This window comes from Balaenoptera acutorostrata, chromosome 12, assembly GCF_949987535.1.
Source record: "Balaenoptera acutorostrata chromosome 12, mBalAcu1.1, whole genome shotgun sequence".
Taxonomy (NCBI): Eukaryota; Metazoa; Chordata; class Mammalia; order Artiodactyla; family Balaenopteridae; genus Balaenoptera; species Balaenoptera acutorostrata.
In genome coordinates this window covers 70,901,153-70,925,263 of record NC_080075.1, presented here as the reverse complement: position 1 = coordinate 70,925,263, position 24,111 = coordinate 70,901,153, and the positions used below count along the sequence as shown (strand labels likewise).

General features: G+C 41.8%; 1 protein-coding gene across 1 annotated transcript in view; it reads right to left on the bottom strand.

The window, feature by feature from the left end:
- The window catches only part of ALK (ALK receptor tyrosine kinase), a 726,132-nt gene that overhangs the window by 174,459 nt on the left and 527,562 nt on the right, over positions 1-24,111 (bottom strand). Inside the window, exon 6 of the mRNA XM_057557895.1 lies at positions 7,319-7,446. Coding sequence (XP_057413878.1) covers positions 7,319-7,446 — 128 coding nt within the window. The remainder of the gene's footprint in view (positions 1-7,318; positions 7,447-24,111) is intronic.

The following is a 24,111-nucleotide window of genomic DNA, read 5'->3' as shown; positions in this document are numbered from 1 at the left end:
TGGAAACACAATTCTGGGCTGAGACTTCTTGGAGAAGATAGTATTTGAGCTGAGATTTTAAAAGACATGTAGGACCGGGACAGGCAGATGTTGGGAATGGGGGAGGGGCAGAGCTGGAGCGAAAGCTTGAGGTGGGGAGGCATTTGGGGAAATGTGAGTAGATCTCAGTGGCCAGATGAAATCATCATTTTAAACAGTACAGTCCACAGATAAATTATGGGCAAGAAGTTTTAGAAATTGGGAATTAAGAGGGTAAACGGGGTTCACCCTCCACCTGGAAGACACAGAGAGAACTAAGCGAGGACAGCAGCCTGTGGCTCCGATTTCTCCTTGGCTTTCACTTCCAAGCAGTAGATCCCGCCACCGCACAGCTGATGCAGTCCCTTAAAGAGACCAACCCAGGTGGTGGCCACCCGGGTGCCAGCGTCAGGTTGGCAATGCTGCAACTCCCGTCGCCCACTTGGCACTTGGTTATCATTAACATGAAACGTTTGCAGGAGGCGTCAGAAGAGCCAATTTATTTCTGTGGATAGTAGTTTCTCCATGAGAAACCGAGCAGCAGAAAGGGAGCAGCTTCATTTTTAAACGCCTCAGGCCAGGTGAGGGCAGAGAAGTCAGGTAGCTCAGGGCAACATCTACAAACACACCTCCACAGCCATCTTCTCCTTTGACCCTCATGATTAAGGTCAATTTCAGGACAGCCATTGACATACTGTTATTCTTATTTTAAAATAAAAAACAATCAGTGTGCCGATTCTGGGGGAGACCTTTAATGTCCCTTCTGATCCACAGAGTTGGCTAGTCTATGGCAAATAAGAGGTGGAAAGGGGACTTAAATCCCCTGATTGCTCGTTCAGCGCTCATTCTGTGGTCTTTCTGAGAAAGGTGCATTGCAACTAGTTCTGAGGAAGACATCTCTACAAATGGAGCACATATTCAATACCTCTGGTGCACACTAAATATAAGCCAGGGAGGCGTTTTGGAAAGCAGTGTTTGTGCCGATTAGAATGGAGATCTTAAAGCCACCGCACCAAAACTCAGTCCTGAGACAGAAACAAGTTTATATCAGTGTCACTATATACATATTGTGTTTAGTTTAGTACTGCTCAGTAAATATCTGTCGAATGAATGAGTGAATGCATGGATGGATAGATGGATGGATGAGTCTGCCACATAGAGAGTGTTCTGCTAGCAGCCCCAAGACAGTGTGTCATAGTAATCTTCATTTCACAAGCACAGACGGAGGACCCTGCAGGGCATTGCTTGCTTTTGGAACAGAAAATGCCCAGTCTGGGCCAAGCTGCCAGGAGCCCATGAGGTAATCTTTCATTTTACCCAGCTGGATTTTGGAGCTTACTCTAGAGGCTAATTGGTTCCACATGGCTGGCCAAAGATTAGAATCTGTTTGCTTAGCTTCTCTCATTTCCTCTTGTCAACTCTTGGTCTAAGGAGGACATCCTCCACTGCCCATCATTGTCTTTGGTGAAGTAAGAAGAGAGAGAGGAGACAAGGCCGGGAGATGCCACACATGTTTTACTGGAAACATTCATACCAGCTCCATACCTAACATCTCAAAGCCAGGACCCACAGTGACAAAAATTTGTCTTGTGGAAATGGCCCGTATTCAAAGTACAATAGCCTTGGGCTTAGTCTTAATCATTTAAAGAAGGTATGGTTAATGTAACTACTTTTGTCTATCACATTTGAAATAAGTACAATATGATAGGATCAAAAAGCTGGAGTTAATACGAGAGTTGAAAATCAGACTGTCCAGGGGTTCTCAAACTGTACTTCATGAAAACCCATTTGGAGGGTGTGTCAAGGGCTGTGGAATGGGTGGGTTTCCCAGGGTGGGTTTCCCACCCTCACTTCCTCAAGGGCAGCTCTGCTTGTGTAATTTTATATACTGGACTTCTGTATAAGACTTTATTTGAATTAAGAGTTCAGCCTCTAAAAAATGTTTAAGGACTGTGGATCTAGTTCAAATGCGCTCATTTTAGGCCCAGAGAGGTTAAGATATCTGTGCATCTCCAACTCTTCTGGGACACGTGTTTTAAGGTATCCACGGTGATCAGACTGCATTTGACACCTTGGATTTCTTCCCTTTCCTGAACTACAGAAGTTAGCGAAATACCCACCCTGCCCCCCACCATGGGTAATGTGAAGATTCTGACACCCTCTCTGAATGGATCAGAAGAGGTAATGTGTATGAAGATGTCTTGATAGGGTAAGGGATCAAGAGCACTTCTTGTTGAGAAATCTGTTAGTGAGCTGAATGTGGCTCTGATCTGGGAAATCTCAGCTGTGAGATTCTTGCAGGTTCATTAGAGAGAAGTGGAACTATGGTGACCTGCAATAAAATATGTTTAAGCTTACACTGGAGCCATTTTTAGTTCCTTGATTTGCCCACTGTTGATCAGGGGGTGGTGGTCCTCCTAAACTGCCTTTGACCAATCTTGGCAGGGAGAGGGAAATTCTGAATTGGTTTCTTAGAAAAAATGAGAACTTGACAACCATGAGATGCAGGTAGAAAGCACATTGGGCTAATCAGTAATTTAGTGTGTCAAAGTTCAAGGTAAATCTTTGGGTGTTTGTGCATTCAATTTCCACACGGTGAGGGAGGCAGATTAGATGCTTTCTGAGGTCCTTTCCAGCAGGGACCTTCTACAGGTAGCAGCAATGTGTGGTAGATAAGAGCATGGATGCTGGAGCCAGTTGGAGCCAAAGCTGTGAGGCTTTGGGTAAATTACTTAGGTCTCTGTGCCTCGACCTCCCCATCCATATAATGGGAGTGATGATAATAATAATGTATACCTCACAGCAATAAGGATTAAATGAGTTAATATAAGCAATGTGCTTAGAACAGGACCTGGCACATAGAAGGTGCTAGATGGATGTTTGCAATATGTATTTTTATGAGCTGGTCAGAGGCACACTGATAGTTTTCAAATCCTTTTCAGTAAGCTAGTCCTGCCATTCTGACATATGTCCTTCTGTAGCTTTCTCTGAACATGAGGAGTCCCAATGAGTGTCCTTCACAATCCTATTGCTCTGGGTTGTCTGCTGAAGAAAGGTCGTTGTGAAAGGGTTAAGGGTTCCCTGGGAGCCAGGGCATGGGTGTCTCTAGGAGCTGATATCCCTCCCCTCAGTGCTGAATATACACACTGCTCTTTCAAGATGAGGGGAAAACCTCTTCCAAGTAATTTCCACTCACTGCTACTTTCTTTTGGGAGTAGTAGCCCAAAGCTATAAAAGCAGGAGTAGCATTTATCAACTGATTGATTAGCCAATCAGTCAACAAGTATTTACATTGTGTTTCTTATGTACTTAGCATGGTGTTAACTGCCCCCTGGAGAAATAAAAGAAATAGAAGATAAGGTTCTGAACCTCAAGTTAGGGTCCTAAAATGACTAGTTGAGAAATAATTATAAAACAGCTACTAAATTTAGCTGCAGAGAGCAAAGTCTTCAGAGAAGAATTTCTTTAGCTGAGAATGATGTTCTGGAGGGTTTGGGCTCCAAGCTAGATCATAAATGATCAATCAGTGTTCAAAATGAAAGGCCTGGGACCAAGTGGGCCACTCCTGGCATAGTGTACAGAACACCAGTCTGACTAGAGGACAGAAGGTGTAGAGAACAGAGGGCATAATGTTGAACAGATACAGAGGGGCCAGATTGTAAGAACCTTGGAAATCAGGCAGAGACACTGGGGCTTTCCAGGCAAGATTGAGCAGTGGTGAAAATACCAAGGTCAGAGTCAAGATGGTCCAGCTCTACCATCAACTGGCTGGGTGATCCCCAGCCCATTATTTTCCTGGCCCCAGGAAATGAGTGAGGTGGTCCATTCTAGCCCTCATATTTCTGATGTGGTAGACAACAAGAAGTTACTGAAATTCTCATGAAAGTGCCACAAGAAAAAGGAATTTGGGGGAGATTTTCCTGGTAATGTGCGAAGGATGGATAATGATATCAGGGAGACCAGCTGGCTTTTGCCAAAGTCCCAGTATGCATATGTGAAGACCTGGATAAGGCACATGGCTGAGGAAATGAAGTCAGAAGGATAAACTTGAGAAGCAGTAACAGTAGCATCTAGATAGCAACAGATAGAATGTGAGGCAGCCACAAGCCTAGAGCTCAAGACTTGACCATCTGGATGTAGGGATAAGAGGAAGAGTCAAGGATAATTTTAAGGTTTCCAGTAATATATAAAACTCCAGCCTTTACACATTCCACTAAGGCAGCAGAATGTCATGGACAGAAATACTGGCTTGGTGATCCAATTGACTTGGGATTGAGTTTGGCTCTACTTTTCCCTAACTGAATGACTATGGCAACTTTAGAAACTTCTGTGAACTTCAGTTTCCCCATACGTAAAATGAAGATAATAGTACCTATTTTTTAGTATTATTGTAAAGCTCACAGGAGATAACTAACACATGTAAAGGGATCAGCACTTTGCCTGTGCACATGGTAAGTGCTCCATAGACGTGAGCTTTTATTGCTTATTAACTGAGCGGCTATTAACTGTCACATACTGTGATAGGTGTCAGGATTCCGAGAGGAAAGAGGCACGACCTCTGCCCTGATGACACCCACAGATAGATACCACCTCCTATGCGAGGAGAACTGTCCAACTCCCCCTTTCTCCAGCTTAATTAAAACGGCACCTCTTTTCACGTGGGACAAGGAAGGGTTGTAGAGTTCTATAGGAAGTAGACCAGACATCCTGCAAACCTATTAACAACCTGGCTAGCCTGTCATCAGCATCACCCCCTCAAAGATATTACTTCTCTCCTCTTATCTCCTCCTCTTCATGACCTAACTAAAGCAACGACCTCAGAAAACACAGACATTTGTCTATATCAAATAGGCCTTGAGTATGCCTCCAAAACAACTCTTTCCCTTTAAATATATGAGGGTAGCTTTAGGGTGCTTCTTATGTTTGCAACTTGTCCACACCAACTGATATGCACCTGAATTTGTTCCATAACAGGAGGAAGAGTTAGAAGTTCTCAGGACACACTGGGGTCACTTTGTTCTTCTCTGCCTTACACAGATCCACAGTGATCCCTTCACACCCCTTGGTGGCCACAGGATTCTAAGCCTGAGAAGGAGCGTAAAGGACACCTGCTTCCCTATGGAAACCATCTGTTCTTGGACTTGGAGCCTCTGAAGGAAGGTAGCTGGGCCATGAGAACCTCCCTAGGTCTCTTGGCCAGTCCACTTCCCCTAGGGAGTCAGACGAAGACTTCTTTTCTCCCTCCTTAAGAGAGTGTCCTGCCAGAAGAAACACTTTCTGGATCATTAGAGAAAGTTAGAGAGGTCATCTCTCTTGGCTTCATAAGGGTAGAGAAGCAGAAAAGAAACATGTCTTTTAAACTGTGCAGCAGGTTGCTGCAAATGCAACATAAGCTACAGAGGAAAACTTTTGTAGCTGAAAGGAAGTTCTAAGGGATGAAAATTGTGCACAACTGGCTGAGATCTTTCAAAGGTACAAAGAATTTTTGCAGGACTATTTGTGCTGGGCCTGATATCTGGAGTTTTGTAGTCACTTATTCCCTTCTCCTGATGTTGTTCAAATGCAATTAGGCCAATTCTGGGAACTAACGCCTTCTCCTTGACACATTCCTGTTCACCGGCTCCATTCCAACACATGGCCTCTTTTGGCCGGTACGTAGGTAGACCCTTGACATCTGCGAGCACTGGTGATGTCCAGAGACGTTCACAAATCCCTAAACTCGTGAGTGTGGAAACATTTGTACAAGCTCCTGGCTTTCTCCCAAACCACATGTTTCTTGTACAGTGCCTCACATCACAGGCTAAGCAACTTTTCAACTTGAACTGAAGTTCAATCTATCATGTTATGGTGACTTCTCTTTTTCCCACACATAAACCAGTTTTGATTAAAGAAAAAAAGAAACAAATACGCTTTTTCAAAGTTCTTGCAAGGCCAGCAATGAATGAAGAGCAACAGCAACGTAAGCAACTGGGTGGTCAGTGGGTTCCCTACCTAAGGGAGTCCGTTTTGTATACCAGCTCCAGATTCAAAACGGGGCCTCTACCTGCAACAGATGGCTGTGTGTTATGGGCCTTCATGGTTGTTCATGAACAGTCTAAATGGAGAGGTTAGGTCTGGGAGTGCCACAGGCTTCCTTCCTGTCAACACTTCATTCTTGGGCCTCCAGACCACAGGTTCCATGGCACAGGTGAGAGCTCCCTTCCCACTGAACCTCTGGGAAGAGGCAGGCACAGCAGGAGAACAGTGGCAACGAAAGCAACTTTTTTCCTGAAGATTTGTATAATTCAAGCCCATCTTGTATACCCTCTACGTGTGGAAATAATAAAGGATGTTTATAATTATGACCCTAGGTCTTCTGAAGAATCAAGGGAAGATTGACTTCATATATGTATTTATGGTCTATCTTATCCTGCATACCAATCAGACTTGATGCAACGTCTAATGAAAGATACGTATAAAATATGATCTTGAAAATAAGAATAGAAGATCAAAAACTCTGTAGAGGGAGGGGGAAATAAGCTCAACAAAAAACTACACAGATATAATTATTGTGATTAAGTATTGCATTTAGTTCAGAGTTTCCTGGCAACAAAGGCAAAAAGAAAAATAATCAACAAATTATTCTTCAGGAGAGAGATGCCCTCTCCTGGTAATAAATCTTGAAATAAATTCACAATGTAGGGCTTATGCAAAAGAAACTCAATAACACAGTGGACCATGCCCTAATGATTTTTACAAAATAAGCAAAAAAATTCACATATAACCATTTCCCACATTGTCCCTTAATGACAACTTAAATCAAATCATTAAAAATACATAGTTGTAAATTTTAGCTCAGGAAAAAAAGTAAAATACTAATCAGCATCAAGTTAGCGGGGTGGAGATATAGGTGAAACAAAAATGGCAGAATGTTGATAATTGTTGAAACTGGGTTGAGGGTACATGGAGGTTCATTGCACTATTCTATGCATTTGTAAACATTTGAAAATTTCCACAAAACAAAACAAAACCATAGCTGAAAGCATTTGACAGCCAGGGGAGTTAAGCTAATGTGTTATCTAACAAAGACTATATTCTATTTGATAAAGTTTTAAGTTAAGCAGATATAATACTATACTCAATCTTTGAAAATTGATCAGCTGAGCTATGGAGCACTTGGCAATACTCAGAATCAGACCCAAAGCACTGTAGACATTTCTATATAAGTGTGCACATTCCCAGCTAATCATGGCGGCAGGTTATTGACCCACTTAAGACAACAGGCTACCAAGGAGTGGAGGGGAAAGCCAGATTCAGATACCTTCGCTGCAGTTCCTCAGGGCAAAGAAGTCCACTGCAGATAAGCTTCGGTTTCCACTCGAGATGTATTCCAGGGCCACTCGGAATGGGTTCTCTGGGCGCCCAATTCTTCCCTGCAGCACAGTCCAACTGATTGCATTGGAAAGCAGAGGGGAAAAGCATAGAAAAACAGTGATGAGAAGCAGACCTAACCTGCAGAGAGGTCCGACCCCTGCACTGGCCCACATTCTTCATGCTGCACCAAGAGGTGGAACCCTTTTTCCTCTTTCTGATTGTGCTGAGGCTAATCCCGTGTGCTTATGTAAACACTGCCTTAGGACAAATTCTTAGAACCTGGGTCAAAGCGTATGTACATTTAAAACTCTGAGGATGACTCTGACGGCAACACACACACATTTGTTTCTTTCTTGTCCAGCTAACTCAGAGACCCAATTCTTTTTTTTTTTTTAAAGACTTTTTTTTTTAAAGGAATTCCTTTATTTTATTTATTTATTCATTTATTTATTTATTTATTTATTTTTGGCTGTGTTGGGTCTTCGTTTCTGTGCAAGGGCTTTCTCTAGTTGCGGCAAGCGGGGGCCACTCTTCATCGCGTTGCGCGGGCCTCTCACTATCGCGGCCTCTCTTGTTGCGGAGCACAAGCTCCAGATGCGCAGGCTCAGTAGTTGTGGCTCACAGGCCCAGTTGCTCCTTGGCATGTGGGATCTTCCCAGACCAGGGCTCGAACCCGTGTCCCCTGCATTAGCAGGCAGATTCTCAACCACTGCGCCACCAGGGAAGCCCAGAGACCCAATTCTTAAACCCACTGTAGCCACTTGTGTTCCTTTTGTCATATTTTCAGGCAACTGCAGACCTTTGGACTATTTCAGTAGCTAGTCTTACAGGAAAAGAATATATATGCCTGAGAAAATCTGCCAGCAGAGTGAAGGAATCGTCTTCAAAGCATTTATTAGTGTATTCATAATTATCTCTGGAAAGAATGCTTGGTTTTTGTAATTTTATCAGATCCCAAAGTCTCAGAACCCTCAGGTTTGCTATATAGCTACTTAAGGGAAGCTAGCAAGTGCTATTTATTTACTGAAGGAAAATTAAAGTGCACTGAAGCATGTATTTGGGGTAAAAGTTACCTAAGATTGACGTGGACTCTGCAAAAAGGTTCAAACAGAAGAAGACGGAAGCAGGTCAAACACTGAGCACTGCATCTATCTATAATCAAGGACACTGACACCGCTGGAGAACGGAGAATAAGCTAAATGAACATTTTTACACCTCACTCAGGCTATTAACCTCTTGGAGTAGCCTCCTGTCACTGATTGGAACATCAAATTTATTTTCCAAAATTGATTCAGGTTTTTTTATATATATAGTTATTTTGACAATTTTGTGTGGAGAATGGAAATTACCTGGACTATTTTGTATTTTCTTTCCTTTTAAAGAAAAACAATTTTATTGAGGTGTAACTGATGTACAATAAACAAATCACATGTACAAAAGTGTACAATTTGATGAATTTTGACATTTGGATACACCCATGAACTCATCACAATGTTTCATAGTGTCTTACCACTAGGTTGGGCTTAGGTATGGCAGTACGAGTACTAAGGAACTTAGGGAAAGACTAGCTTTCTGTTCGAAAAAATTTTAAAGCACCCTCCCAAACCCCAAGTATAAAAAATATTAAAAATCCAGAAAAGTTGGTCAAGGAAAGTAAAAGTCACCCGGAAGCTCATCCAGAGACTACCATGGTGAACACCTCTGTGAACAGCCTTTTAGCTACAGTTTTACACAGATAAGGTCATACACACATAAGCTTGCTGCAAATGCACTTTGCCACTCAATGGTATGTCACAAGACAATAAATATAAATTACATGGTCAGGTCAATGATTGCATTTTTAATGATTTGTGCTTTGTTCCTGATTTTTCCTCTCATGCTGAGGCTAACCCTGTGTGCTTACGTAAATACTAACTTAGGACAAATTCTTAGAACCTGGGTCAAAGTGTACATACATTTAAAACTCTGAGGATATTGTCAGTCCTCCAACAGTGAATCAGAAGGCCCATTTCTCCATTTGCTTATTTGCTTGTTAACACTGGATCTCATCAAATCTTTATTTTTGGTCGCACTGCACAGCTTGCGGGATCTTAGTTCCCCCACCAGGGATTGAACTGGGCCCTCGGCAGTGAAAGCGCAGAGTCCTAGCTGCTGGACAGCAAGGGAATTCCCAAGATCCCATTAAATCTTTTCCATCTGTTAACTTTTGGTAATGAAGGCGTCGCCTAAAGCAATCTATGGTCTTTCAGGTGGGTGTTCCTGGATGGGAGTTTTTTGTCTCCGGTCCCTGCCATGTTGTTGGGCATGCAGTGCACTTTGCTGAAGGCAGAAGGCATTTCTGTTCCCTTTCTGTGCTCTTCGGTAGTTAATTCAGATCACTGGAGCCAGTGCCTCAGCCATTTAATAAAAGTGTATTAAATGTATAGCTGATTCACTTTGTTATACAGCAGAAACTAACACACTATTGTAAAGCAATTATACTCCAATAAAGATGTTAAAAAAAAAAAAGTGTAATAGGTTTCCCCACAATAGATGTTGTAGAAGGGATTATTGCAGTTGTAGTTTGTTCTCTGTTACTGTACCCAACAGGATTTCTATCCAAAATAAAACCAGTGCAATTGAATAAGGAAAAGGAAGCCTTCCGTTTAAATGTGTGACTGTCAAAGAAAAAAAATTTGTAAAGAAAATGTAAATGAGGGGTCCTTAAGGAAAAAGACAAAGAGAGCAGAATTTTTCTTGTTCTTTTGAAAAATAAAGAACTCTTATTTTCGAAGAAATATGGTGATAAAAGGCATGACTATTCATACTCTTCCAAAATCGTAGCTCTCTGCTCTGAGGAATGATGGATTTTAATTCCAGGTACACAGTGGCCCTTGACAACGATTTCTATTTCTGTATTGGCACTAGCCCTCTGGAAAAATGTGTCAAGAGTTTTAGGGATTCGTTTCTGAGTTACTGATGCAATAACTTTTGTCTGAAATTCTCTGGCCTCCCATAGTTTCCTGCTGCAACTTTAATAACTTTCAGAGTAGTTGCCAAACATGATTTTATAACCAGGGAAGTTGGGACTGAAAAAGGGCAAGCTTAGACCTAGGCTCAGATTTGTGTAAGAGACAGCAAAAACCCTGTGAAAAAAACCCAAGCTCTCTTTTCTCTCTGCCTCCATTTTCTTTGTTGACATCCCAGTGGTCATGAAACTTGCTCATTAGGGTCCTGCTTTCCTCTTTGGCTGGTGGCAACTCTACTTCCACTTGCGAAGGGGAAGGTTATGTTCTAACCTAGAGCCTCCTAGAGACAAACGTGCAGCTGTATCCACGTGCTGGGGATTTGTGGCCATCTCAGCACTGGTGCTTCAGTCAATCAGTATGACAGTGAGGGGAGGCCATCTGGACTTTGGGAAGCCAAAAGCACAGTATGGATGGCCTGTCACCATCCATTATCTCCCAGCTCTCTGGAGCTCTCCACTTCCAGTTCTGGCTCTGCCCACCATTTGCCTGATGACTTTGAACAAGGTAGTTTACTCTGAATGTCTGAAATTTGGGGTGTTTTCTGATCAAATTGTATTCTCAACCAGAGAAAGCGTCTCCAACTTTGTGTGAGTTTGCTGAGAAAAAAACTGACTACACATTTTTGCTGAGTGGTTACACCATAATGAATAAATCAGAGTCCACTGAAAAAGGCAGGAGGATTGGTCTGTGAATATCAAGGTCCATTTCTGACCTGGAGGCTGGAAGTAATATATTCAAAGGCCACCAAGTTGGGAGCTGAGTCCCAGATTCTGGTCCTGGATTTGCATGGGGTAAGGTAAGTACGGGACCTCCTTGGGTTATAGTTTCTTCATTAGCAAAATGCAGCCATTGAATTAAAAGTTCTCCAAGGTCTCATACTGATCTAATGCCTATACTTTTCTAGAAAATTGCCTGAGTTCTAGTGACAAAACACTTTACCAAAACCCTGAAAGCTTCAGTGGACTGATAATATTCTATACAAGGTGGAAGAAGAATGATTAGTCAAAGAACCACAGACTTATTTCTCCAAAGAGACTCAGCTCCACCCTCCTCAGAGAAATGGTGAGAGCTGCTCAAGGTCACACATTGGTTACCTACAGACCAAAGATTAAAATCAAATATATTATTTCTCCACAACTGCAAGAACAGGAGACAATGTGACCCATGGATCAGTCTGTATATTCAGTCACATTTCATATCACTAGAATCACAGAGATAAAGAAGGATATGCTGACTTAGCATTGCTAGAGGAAATCACCAGTCTGGGTTTTGAGGATAGACAGGTCAGTCAGACAGTGAAATACATTGTCAGAAAATGCACACACAAAACGAAACAAAAAATCGTAAGATCTGACATGAAAAAAAGAATCTCTAAGGTCCCCACTGCTCCATACCAGGTTAGTCTCTACATGTTTAAAGGAAACTGTCTGGCATTTCTGATGTGAGGCAAGTTGCTGATGAGATTGAAGCGTTGGCAGCGTGTCTCAAAAGGATGAAGGCACCAAGTTATTGTAAGTCCAGAATGAAGGGTCACTTTTTGACAGCACTTGAGGGCCATGGATGTCAGTTGACAAAACAGAGGAATGTGTATTACTTCCCTGCTGTGTGATATTCCAATAGGCATGATGTTGATGTAGGGCTGGCTTACAAAAGTGAGCCCTCAAACATACATGCCAGTCAATGAAATGCCTTTCTGAGATGGTTTTAGCTGCTAAAGTATCAGGACGCCTACATTCAGTTCTCAGCTCCACCGTCTACTAAGTGAACTTAGGCAAATGATGTAATTTCTCTGATCTCCTGTTTCCTTATTTTTAAGGTGGAAGTCGTAATACCTAGCTTGCTGGATTTCTGTGTGGATTTGTGAGAAGGATATACACAAAGAAATACCCTTATTGAGGCCTCAATAAGCAGGAGCTCTTCTTACAGAAGACCAGAGCTTTTTTCTTGGAATGGCACTGGTCCATGAAATTATCTGCATCTCAATTCATTTACAAGATTCAAGTGGGAGAGGAATGTAAGTAAAAGAAGGTAAGAAAGGCATTAGCAATTTATGAATAGCAGCCACCTTTTGTTTAAATCAGGAAAAATTTTTAGTTAAAAGAAATTATGTTGAAACACTCCTACAACAAAATATATTAGCATTGGACTATGATAGCAGATCAACGTTCTGCCCAGAACTCTCTAAAGGCCCCCATCTCACTTTGGAGTAAAATCTTCTTATTTATCTTTGCATCTTTCTATAGCACGTGAAAAGATGCCTTGTGTCTAGATCTTGGTTAGAATTTGTTGAATTGAATTCCACTTCTCAAGTATTTATTGGTGCATCATTGCACACTAGATAACGTATTAAATGCTCTGGGGATCCTTAGAGTTTAGGATTTAGCTGTGTACTCAAGGAGCTTACAGACTAGTGAGAAAGAGTAAAAGTATGTACCGAATTTTAGAGTGAATGGCAGTATAGAGGAGCTGAGTGAGTGGCATAAGCACTACATACTATTGAATCATAGAGGGCAAAATGATATCTCACATCCACTGATCAGGAGAGGTGTAATTTGAGGATGGGTTATGAAGAAGGGGCAGGAATTGGGAAAAGGGCAATGCAGAAAGAGAGGCTGGCATGAGCACATGAGCAGAGCCCATACAGACTGTGTATTCAGAAAACAGTGTGGTCCTGTCTGGTGGGAGTCAATGTTTTTCACTTTCATAGGAAGGAGGTCCTCTGTGTCTTGCCACGCTCCCCGACTCCCCCCCCCCCCCCACCGCCAAACCTCCACCTGCTTAAAGCCAGGGTGATGGATCATTCATCATTGTGTCTCCAGTGCCTGATACATTGTAGACACTCGACAAATATTTGTTGAACAAGAGAACAAACGCATGAACAGATTTCTGTTAAATCAGACAAGATTCTGACATTCTGGGCCAAAATTTTATTGCAGTGGAGTTGAGTTAATCTGAAAGTTCAAGTCAATTCATTATTGTTAGCTGTCATCCATTCAAGTGATAATGATGCCTTCCCTGTTAGGAGGAACCTAGGGACTGGGGAATTTGCGGGGGTTGAAGGAAGTTTTGGGATTGATTCATTGTATAGCTCTTGACTCCCCATTTGCCCACAGGCCCCATCTTTAAAGGCGCAGGGCCATGGGAAGCCATCAAACTAGCCGTTGTCCAAGGACCTAGAACCCAAACAAGGAATCAGAGAGTTATAGTAATTGAGACATGGAGGGGACCTGAGTGCTCAACTAGGAGAGGTCCCACCTCATGAGTGATCATTCTCTACAACACAGGTCAGCCTTGAACCCAGCAATATGAATATTTCTTTAAATAGATCTTTATGGGAGTATAATTGCTTCACAATACCGTGTTAGTTTCTGTTGCACAACAAAGCAAATCAGTCATATGCATACACATGTCCTCATGTCCCTTCCCCCTTGAGGCTCCCTCCCATCCTCCCTAACCCCCACCCAGGTCATCGCAAAGCACCTAGCCGATCTCCCTGTGCTATACTGCTGCTTCCCACCAGCCAACTATTTTACATTCGGTAGTGTATATATGTCGATGCTACTCTCACTTCACCTCAGCTTCGCCCTCCCACCCCATGTCATCAAGTCCACTCTCTATGTCTACCTCTTTATTCCTGCCCTGCAACTAGGTTCATCAGTACCACTTTTTTTTTTTTTTAAGATTCCATATATATGTGTTAACATACGGTATTTGTTTTTCTCTTTCTGACTTACTTCCCTCTGTATGACAGACTCTAGGTCCATCCACCTCACTACAAATAACTCAACTTCATTTCTTTTTATGGCCGAGTAATATTCCATCGTATATATGTGCCATATCTTCTTTATCCGTTCATCTGTCGATGGACATTTAGGTTGGTTCCGTGTCCTGGCTATTGTAGATAGTGCTGCAACGAACATTGTGGTACATGTCTCTTGTTGAATTATGGTTTTTTCAGGGTATATGCCCAGTAGTGGAATTGCTGGGTCATATGGTAATTCTATTTTTAGTTTTTTAACGAACCTCCATACTGTTTTCCATAGTGGTTGTATCAATTTACATTCCCACCAACAGTGTAGGGGGGGTTTCCCTTTCACCACACCCTTTCCAGCATTTATTGTTTCTACCTTTTTTGATAATGGCCATTCTGACTGGCGTGAGGTGATACCTCACTGTAGTTTTGATTTGCATTTCTCCAATAATTAGTGATGTTGAGCATCTTTTCATGTGCCTCTTGGCCATCTGTATGTCTTCCTTGGTGAAATGTCTATTTAGGTCTTCCGCCCATTTTTTAACTGGATTGTTTGTTTTTTGATATTGAGCTCCATGAGCTGTTTGTATATTTTGGATATTAATCCTTTGTCTGTTGTTTCATTTGCAAATATTTTCTCCCATTCTGAGGGTTGTCTTTTTGTCTTCTTTATGGTTTCCTTTGCTGTGCAAAGGCTTTTAAGTTTAATTAAGTCCCATTTGTTTATTTTTGTTTTTATTTCCCTTACTCTAGGAGGTGGGTCAAAAAAGATCTTGTTGTGGTTTATGTCAAAGAGTGTTCTTCCTATATTTTCCTCTAAAAGTTTTATAGTGTCTGGTCTTACATTTAATCTTTAATCCATTTGGAGTTTATTTTTGTGTATGCTGTTAGGTAGTGTTCTAATTTCACTCTTTTACATTTTTAAATGTCAATGAATTTTTCCATTATGTGTTCATTTTGCAACTTAGCAACTGGAACTTTCGTCCCATAGTTCATTTGAATTTGACTGTTTCAATCTCTTGTTAATAAAAAAAAAAAATGCTTGTTAAAAAAAAAAAAAAAAAGCGGTCCAGTTTTCCCAGCACCACTTATTGAAGAGGCTGTCTTTCCTCCATTGTATGTTCTTGCCTCCTTTGTTGTAAATTAGGTCCCCATATGTGCATGGGTTTATCTCTGGGTATTCTATCCTGTACCATTGATCTATACTTCTGTTTTTGTGCCAGTACCATACTGTCTTGATTACTGTAGCTTTGTGGAATAGTTTGAAGTTGGGGAGCCTGATTCCTCCAACTCCGTTTTTCTTTCTCAAGATTGTTTTGGCTATTCAGGGTCTTTTGTGTTTCCATAGGAATTGTAAGATTTTGTGTTCTAATTCTCTGAAGAATGCCATTGGTAGTTTGATAGGGATTGCCCTGAATCTGTAGATTGCTTTGGGTAGTATAGTCATTTTCACAATTTTGATTCTTCCAATCCAAGGACATGGTATATTTCTCCATCTGTTTATGTCATCTTTGATTTCTTTCATCAGTGTTTTATAGTTTTCTGAGTACAAGTCTTTCACCTCCTTAGGAAGGTTTATTCCTAGATATTTTATTCTTTTTGTTGCAATGGTAAATGGGATTGTTTCCTTAATTTCTCTTTCTGATCTTTTGTTGTTAGTTTATAGGAATGCAAGAGACTTCTGTGTATTAATTTTGTATCCTGCAACTTTACCAAATTCATTGATGAGCTCTAGTAGTTTTCTGGTGGCATCTTTAGGATTTTCTATGTATAGTATCTTGTCATCGGCAAACAGTGACAGTTTTATGTCTTCTTTTCCAATTTGTAGTCCTTTTATTTCTTTTTCTTCTCTGATTGCTGTGGCTAGGACTTCCAAAACTATGGTGCATAATAGTGGAGAGAGTGGACATCCTTGTCTTGTTCTTGACCTTAGTGGAAATGCTTTCAGTTTTTCACCATTGAGAATGATGCTTGCTGTGGGTCTGTCATATATGGCCTTTATTATGTTGAGGTAGGTTCCCTCTATGCCCACTTTCTGGAGAGTTTTTATCATAAATGGGTGTTGAATTTTGTCAAAAGTTTTTTCTGCATCTATTGAGATGATCATATGGTTTTTATTCCTTAATTTGTTAATGTGGTGTATCACATTGATTGATTTGCATATATTGAAGAATCCTTGCATCCCTGGGACAAATCCCACTTGATCATGGTGTACGATCCTTTTAATGTGCTCTTGGATTCTGTTTGCTAGTATTTTGTTGAGGATTTTTGTATCTATCTTTGTCAGTGATATTGGTCTATAATTTTCTTTTTTTGTGATATCTTTTTCTGGTTTTGGTATCAGGGTGATGGTAGCTTTGTAGAATGAACTTTGGAGTGTTTCTCCCTCTGCAATTTTTTGGAAGCAGTTGAGAAGGATTGGTGTTAGCTCTTCTCTAAATGTTTGATAGAATTCGTCTGTGAAGCCATCTGTTCCTGGACTTTTGTTTGTTGGAAGATTTTTAATTACGGTTTTAGTTTCATTACTTGTGATAGGTCTGTTTATATTTTCTAATTCTTCCTGGTTCAGCCTTGGAAAATTGTACCTTTCCAAGAATTTGTCCATTTCTTTATGGTTGTCCATTTTATTGGCATAAGCTGTTTGTAGTAGTCTCTTATAATCCTTTGTATTTCTGCAGTGTCAGTTGTGATTTCTCCTTTTTCATTTCTAATTTTATTGATTTACGTCCTCTCCCTTTTCTTCTTGATGAGTCTGACTAAGGGTTTATCAATTTTGTTTATCTTATTAAAGAACCATCTTTTAGTTTTATTGATCTTTGCTACTGTTTTGTTTCTATTTCATTTATTTCTGCTCTGATCTTTATGATTTCTTTCCTTCTACTGACTTTGGGTTTTCTTTGTTCTTCTTTCTCTAGCTGTTTTAAGTGTAGGGTTAGATTATTTATTTGAGATTTTTCTTGTTTCTTGAGGTGAGATTGAATCGCTATAAACTTCCCTCTTAGAACAGCTTTTGCTGCATCCCATAGGTTTTGGGTTGTCGTGTTTTCATTGTCATTTGTTTCTATGTATTTTTTAATTTCTTCTTTGATATCTTCAGTGATCTCTTGGGTATTCAGTAGCACACTGTTTAGACTCCATGTATTTGTGTTTTTTACAGTTTTTTTTCCTGTAATTGATTTCCAATCTCATAGCTTTGTAGTCAGAAAATATGCTTGATACGATTTCAATTTACTTAAATTTTCTGAGGCTTGATTTGTGACCCAAGATGTGATCTATCCTGGAGAATGTTCCATGTGCACTTGAGAAGAAAGTGTATTCTGCCACTTTTGGGTGGAATGTTCTATAAATATCAATTAGATCTATCTGGTCTTTTGTGTCATTTAAATCTTGTGTTTCCTCATTTATTTTCTGTTTGGATGATCTGTCCATTGGTGTAAGTGGGATGTTAAAGTCCCCTACTTTTATTGTGTTACTCTCGATTTCTCCTTTCATGGTTGTTAGAATTTGCTTTATGTATCGAGGTGCTCCTATGTTGGGTGCGTAAACATGTATAATTGTTATATCTTCTTCCTGGATGATCCTTTGATCCTTATGTAGTGTCCCTCCTTATCTCTTGTAACAGTCTTTATTTTAAAGTCTATTTTATCTGATACGAGATTGCTACTTCAGCTTTCTTTTGATTTCCATTTGTATGGAATATCTTTTTCCATCCCCTCACTTTCAGCCTGTATGTGTCCCTCAGTCTGAAGTGGGTCTCTTGTAGACAGCATATATATGGGTCTTATTTTTGTATCCATTCAGCCAGTCTGTCTTTTGGTTGTGGCATTTAATCCGTTTACATTCAAGGTTATTATCGATATGTATGTTCCTATTACCATTTTCTTAATTGTTTTGGGTTTGTTTTTGTGGGTTTTTTCCTTCTCTTGTGTTTCCTGCCCCGAGAAGTTTCTTTAGCATTTGTTGTAAAGCTGATTTGGTGGTGCTGAATTCTCTTAGCTGTTGCTTGTCTGAAAAGCTTTTGACTTCTCCATCGAATCTGAATGAGATCCTTGCTGGGTAGAGTAATCTTCATTGTAGGTTTTTCTCTTTCATCACTTTAAGTATATCCTGCCACTCCCTTCTGGCCTGCAGAGATTCTGCTGAAATATCAGCTGATAACCTTATGGGGATTCCTTTGTATGTTATTTTTTGTTTTTCCCTTGCTGCTTTTAATATTTTTTCTTTGAATTTAATTTTTGTTAGTTTGATTAATATGTGTCTTGGTGTGTTTTTCCCAGGGTTGATCCTGTATGGGACTCTCTGTGCTTCCCGGACTTCGGTGACTATTTCCTTTCCCATGTTAGGGAATTTTTCGACTATAAACTTTTCAAGTATTTTCTCAGACCCTTTATTTTTCTCTTCTTCTTCTGGGATCCTTATAATTTGAATGTTGGTGCATTTAGTGTTGTCCCAGAGGTCTCTGAGATTGTCTTAAGTTTAGTGTCGTCCCAGATATCTCTGAGATTGTCTTCGATTCTTTTCATTTTTTTTTTTTTTATTCTGCTCCTCGGCAGTTATTTCCACCATTTTGTCTTCCAGCTCACTTATTCGTTCTTCTGCCTCAGTTATTCTGCTATTGATTCCTTCTAGTGTATTTTTCATTTCAGTTATTGTGTTGTTCATCTCTGTTTGTTTGTTCTTTAGTTCCTCTAGATCTTTGTTAAACATTTCTTGTATTTTCTCAATCTGTGCTTCCATTCTATTTCTGAGATTGTGGATCATCTTTACTATCATTACTCTGAATTCTTTTTCAGGTAGATTGCCTATTTCCTCTTCATTTATTTGGTCTTGTAGGTTTTTACTTTGCTCCTTCATCTGTGACATATCTTTTTGCCAATTCATTTTTTTTTATTAATTTATTTATTTTGGCTGTGTTGGGCCTTCGTTTCTGTGCAAGAGCTTTCTCCAGTTGCGGCAAGTGGGGGGCCACTCCTCATCGCAGTGCGCTGGCGTCTCACTATCGCGGCCTCTCTTGTTGTGGAGCACAGGCTCCAGACACGCAGGCTCAGTAATTGTGGCTCACGGGCCCTGCTGCTCTGCAGCATGTGGGATCTTCCCAGACCAGGGCTCGAACCCGTGTCCCCTGCATTGGCAGGCAGACTCTCAACCACTGCGCCACCAGGGAAGCCCTTTTTTTTTTTTTTTTTTTTTTTAAATGAGTGGGATTGTGTTCCTGTTTTACTGGTTGTTTGGCCTGAGGCTTCCAACACTGGAGTTTGTAGGCTATTGGGTAGAGAGAGCTGGGTCTTGGTGCTGAGATGAGGACCTCTGTGAGACCTCACTCTGATGAATATTCCCTGGCGTCTGAGTTTCTCTGTTAGTCCAGTGGTTTGGACTCGGAGCTTCCACCACAGGAGCTTCTGCCTGACCCTGGGCTCGCAAACCAAGATCCCGCAAGCCACGTGGGGTAGCAAAAAAAAAAAAAAAAAAAGAACAATAACAAAGTAAAAAATAAAATTAAACTAGGAAACTAACAGATATATTAGAAAGAATGTAACAATAAAAATATAGATGAATCAACAACCAGAAGGTACATTAATACCACAATAGTAAAAAAGAGGAGGAGGGAAAACAAAGTGGGGGGGAATGCCTTGGCTGTGGAGGGTGGGGCCTAAGCAAAGGTGAGGTTTGGGTGGTGGGCGGGGCCAATGCTCTAGACTCACAGGGCTGGAAAAGGCCCTGGGAGCTGTGGGGGTGGGGGGGTGGGGCTTAGGCTCAAGGAACAGAAGGGGCCCAGGCTGTCCCCCACCCCTTGTCTCAGAGGGCAGGGGACCTCACCTGGGATCCCAGCAGGCTTTCTGGGCTTGAGTGGGCCAGACAAATGCCCTCCTCTTCTCTCCTGCTCCTCAGGTCTGGGGTCTGGGAGGGCCCCTCCTGCCTGCCTCTCCTGTTCTCCCCTCGGCCTCCTACCTATGCCCGCAAAGACCCACGTGGCCTGGAGGGGGGTTTGTAGGGCTGGGTACAGGCCTGGGAGCTCAGCAGGCTCCCAGGGCCCCAGTGGGCCAGGCGATCGCCCTCCACTTGTCTCCCGCTCTTCCTGGAGAGTCCCTCCCGCCTGCCTCTCCTGATCTCCCCAGCCTCAGGGGCGCAGATCCTGTCTGGCCTCCACTTCTCCTCCCCTCTCAGTCCCCCTACATCCTACCAGTTCACTCTGGGGTTCCTCCCATCTCCTTGGGTGTTAGGGTTTCTGACCAGCGGCTGCAGGTGCCCTAGTTGTGGGGAGACGCTAACTCCACATCTTCCCACACCGCCATCTTTAGCAATATGAATATTAACAAGCACAACAATTCCAGTGATAATAATAACAGCACTAATAATGTGATCAACAGCAACAGTTAACATTTATTGAAGGCCTACTGTATGCTCTGCTCTTCTTGTTGAATTTTAAACCCAGCTTCAAGTGACTCCATAGTCCCTATGAACACCCCCTTAAACTGTCTCTTTTAAGCTTCTTGAGGTTAGAAACCATGTCTCCCTGAGCCTTTGTTTCGACTTCTGGCCCTGGTGAACACGGTTGGGGATCTGAAGCTAAAAGATGTGGTCACCCTCACGTTCTGTAGTGGCTACAAGGGCCAAGTCATTCAGGTGGCGACTAACCCCTTGCTGGGATAGCCAAGCTCATGGGTTAAGTTGAGGATTATGGAAACCACACAAATTAGACAGCCAGCAACGTCCTTTTCACATGGAGCTCAGTCGTATGATTATTATTATTACCAAGCATAACACTGTCAAGGCTCAGGCCTCACAGCTGACATTACTCCTCATGTCCCTTTGCTAAGACTCTCTCTTGACAAGTGTCCGGACGTGGGTGTGAAGAGTCGTTAGAAATAAGGAACTGAGCCTGTGGGAGCTTGTCTAGATCAATAAAAAAAAAAAAAAAAAAAAAATCAATTGCACTTCTCTCCCCAATCTTATCCTAAAGGAAAAAAACACACATAACTTTCAAGGTTTTTTAAAAATAGACCTTGTAGTAATTCTGCAGCAAATATAAACCATTCAGCACTACTTTTTATTGTTTCCATTAAATCAGCCTGCTTTTAAAGCATTTTTATGGGAGAGAGCAGGAGTAAAAAATGCCAGATCAATGTAAATTTTACTGTAGAGTCCTTTGTTGCTAGTTAATTTTCTGTAATAATAATAACACTTGGCATGTGGTGTGGGGTCTTTTACCCAAGTAGCCCTGGCTTTGTTATTCCTTGTCCTTCAAAATTCCCCAGAAGTTAGATGCATGTGCCCTGGAGAGGATCGGATCTGGATGGAAACTAGGTTTCAGGTTGATTCAGGATGTGGTTCCCACAAGCCTGTGGTGGAAAAGAGTTGCCCTGAGGCTGAGGGTGGCCTCTGGCTCTGCTGGAGGGGAGCTGTGGGAGCAGAGGGGTGCTGAGACAGGGTTGGGCTCCCTGGGGCCACAGTGGACTCTACTGCGACCTTAGCACTGGCGGCTGGAAAGCAGTTTTGATTTACATCAGAGATACTGTATGGGTGACAGGCATCCAGAAGGTGGCCCAGCTTTCCTGAGGTGGGAGCTAAGAAAATGTTACCGAACTGTGTTTCCCCTAATTCTTCTGTCATCCTTTTGAGCAAAGAAAAACATTGAATGGTTTTGGGCTCTTTTGCCTGGCCTCTCTTTAGCTTCTTCTAATTTTACCTCCTCCCTCCCTCCCTCCCTCCCTCCTTCCCTCCTTCCCTCTCTTCCTCCCTTCCCTCCTTCCCTCCTTCCTCCCTTCCTTCTTTCCCTCTTTCTTTCCTTCCCTCCTTCTTTCCTTCACTCCTTCCTTCCTTCCCTCCTTCTTTCCTTCCTTCCTTCCTTTCCTTCTCTCCTTCCTTCCTTCCTTCGTCCTTCACTCCCTCCCTTCCCTTTTTCTGTCCTTCCTTCAGGAGAAATATATTAATTAAGAGTGGAAACTTTGGAGGCAGACTTCCAGTTTTATAAGCTCAATTCTGCCTCTTACTGGCTGTGACCTCTGGCCAGCTACCTACCTAACCTCTCTGTGCCCAGTTCCATCATTAGGAAGTGGGGATAATAATAGCCTTATAGGGGTGTGGTGAAGACCATGTGGGTTAAGACATGTACTGTACTTAGCTGACACTCAGTAAGCATTAGCTAATACTGTTATTATTATATTAGTGATTCTTTTCTCTCCTACACCCACTATGGCAGATGACCTTACAAGGAATGACTTTACAAGAAGGTGAAACAGGAGAGTGACCATGTGTGACGGGATTTCAGGGATCTGGGGAGAGCCTCCCACCCCAGAACACCAAAACTTTTGGGATTCCTTCCAGTCTCCCATGTGGAGCTGAAGAGACAAATGCGCAAATGCAGATACCCCAGGGAACATTGTGCCAGGCACTCGATATACATTTCATTTATTTGTGTGTGTGTGTTTATTTACATTCTGCTTCATTCCAGAAAGGATTTAAGGCAGCTATTTTACTTTATCTCATTTAATTTTCACAATAAATGCATGAAACAGATATTGTCATCCCTATTTTATAAGAGAGAAAATTGAGGCTCAGAGAACTTATAAACTTGCCCATGTAGTAAATGGTAAGAGGCGATATGAACCGGAGACGATTTATCTTCAAAACTGTTGCACTTTCTACTATATTGCACATGGGTGTAAATTTATGTTAAATGTAAATAGCTAGTTTTATAGAAGAGCTTTTTAGTGGGTTGGGGGTGGCTAGTATTTGAAGAATAGCAGTGCTCAGAAAAGGCCGTATCCAAGAAGTATTTTGGCTTCTCCCAGTGCTGCCCCAGGCTGTCTAATTCCTTCTCTCCTCTAGTTCCACATCGTCATAACCAGGTTGGAATAGATGGGTTTGTGGGAGGCAGGCAGATATCCACCCTGGTCCCTGGCTGAGAGTTTTTTCCTACATTCTATATACCAGGCCACGAAGAGGAGACTGAGAGTCAACCTCTGCAGACCTTGCCCCTAAATCACTGGGGGTGGGGTGGAGGGGAGTAGACTGATTATAGCCACAGTTGTAAGAAAAAATGTTAGTAGAAGAAATGTTCTTAAATGACCTCCTGGTGACCAATTTGCTTGCTGGATTAGCATAATCTCTGCATTCTATTTTCAGTGGAATACCCTTGCTCTGAATGTTTAAGGTTACTGAATGTTCAAGGTTACTCTCTAGTACTCCTATACTTTCCACCCCTATCACTTGAGCTACTTTAGCTATTCCCAATTCTGTTTATGCCAATTGTACTATTAAGTTGATACAACATAAGCAAGAAAAATTGGAATTACTTTGTGAAGACTAGTAGAGGTAAGTCACTAAAAATAATTGCTGTTTAACTAGATGTGAATGGGGCAACAGAAAAGATCAAGGGAAAAAACCCTTAAAAATCCCAAAACCTTCAGATTGGTTCACGAGTATTCTAAAATTATTTCCATCTTAGAGAAATTGAAACTGAAAATCGTGGCTGTGGTGTCATGGTGTCATGAATGTGACTTATACAGAAAGACAGTGCAAAACTCCCAATCAACAGGGCCACACTGGAAGCAAAGGCCTTGGCCCTACAGCAAGAGACTGGTGAATTAGCACATGCTTAGAAATTGCAAATTAAAATAAAATGTTTGAGGGTGTAAGTTGATTCTCAAGCAACTATTGGTTTTAAGCTTATTGTCCAAGAACATTTCTTTGCTCTAGTTTGTATTTTAAAATACCTAGAGGGCTTCCCTGGCGGCTCAGTGGTTAAGAATCTGTCTGCCAATGCAGGGGACACGGGTTCGAGCCCTGGTCTGGAAAGATCCCACGTGCCGCAGAGCAACTAAGCCCATGCGCCACAACTACTGAGCCTGTGCTCTAGAGCCTGCGAGCCACAACTACTGAGACCGAATGCCACAACTACTGAAGCCTGCGCGCCTAGAGCCTGTGCACTGCAACAAGAGAAGCCACCGCAGTGAGAAGCCCGCACACTGCAACAAGGAG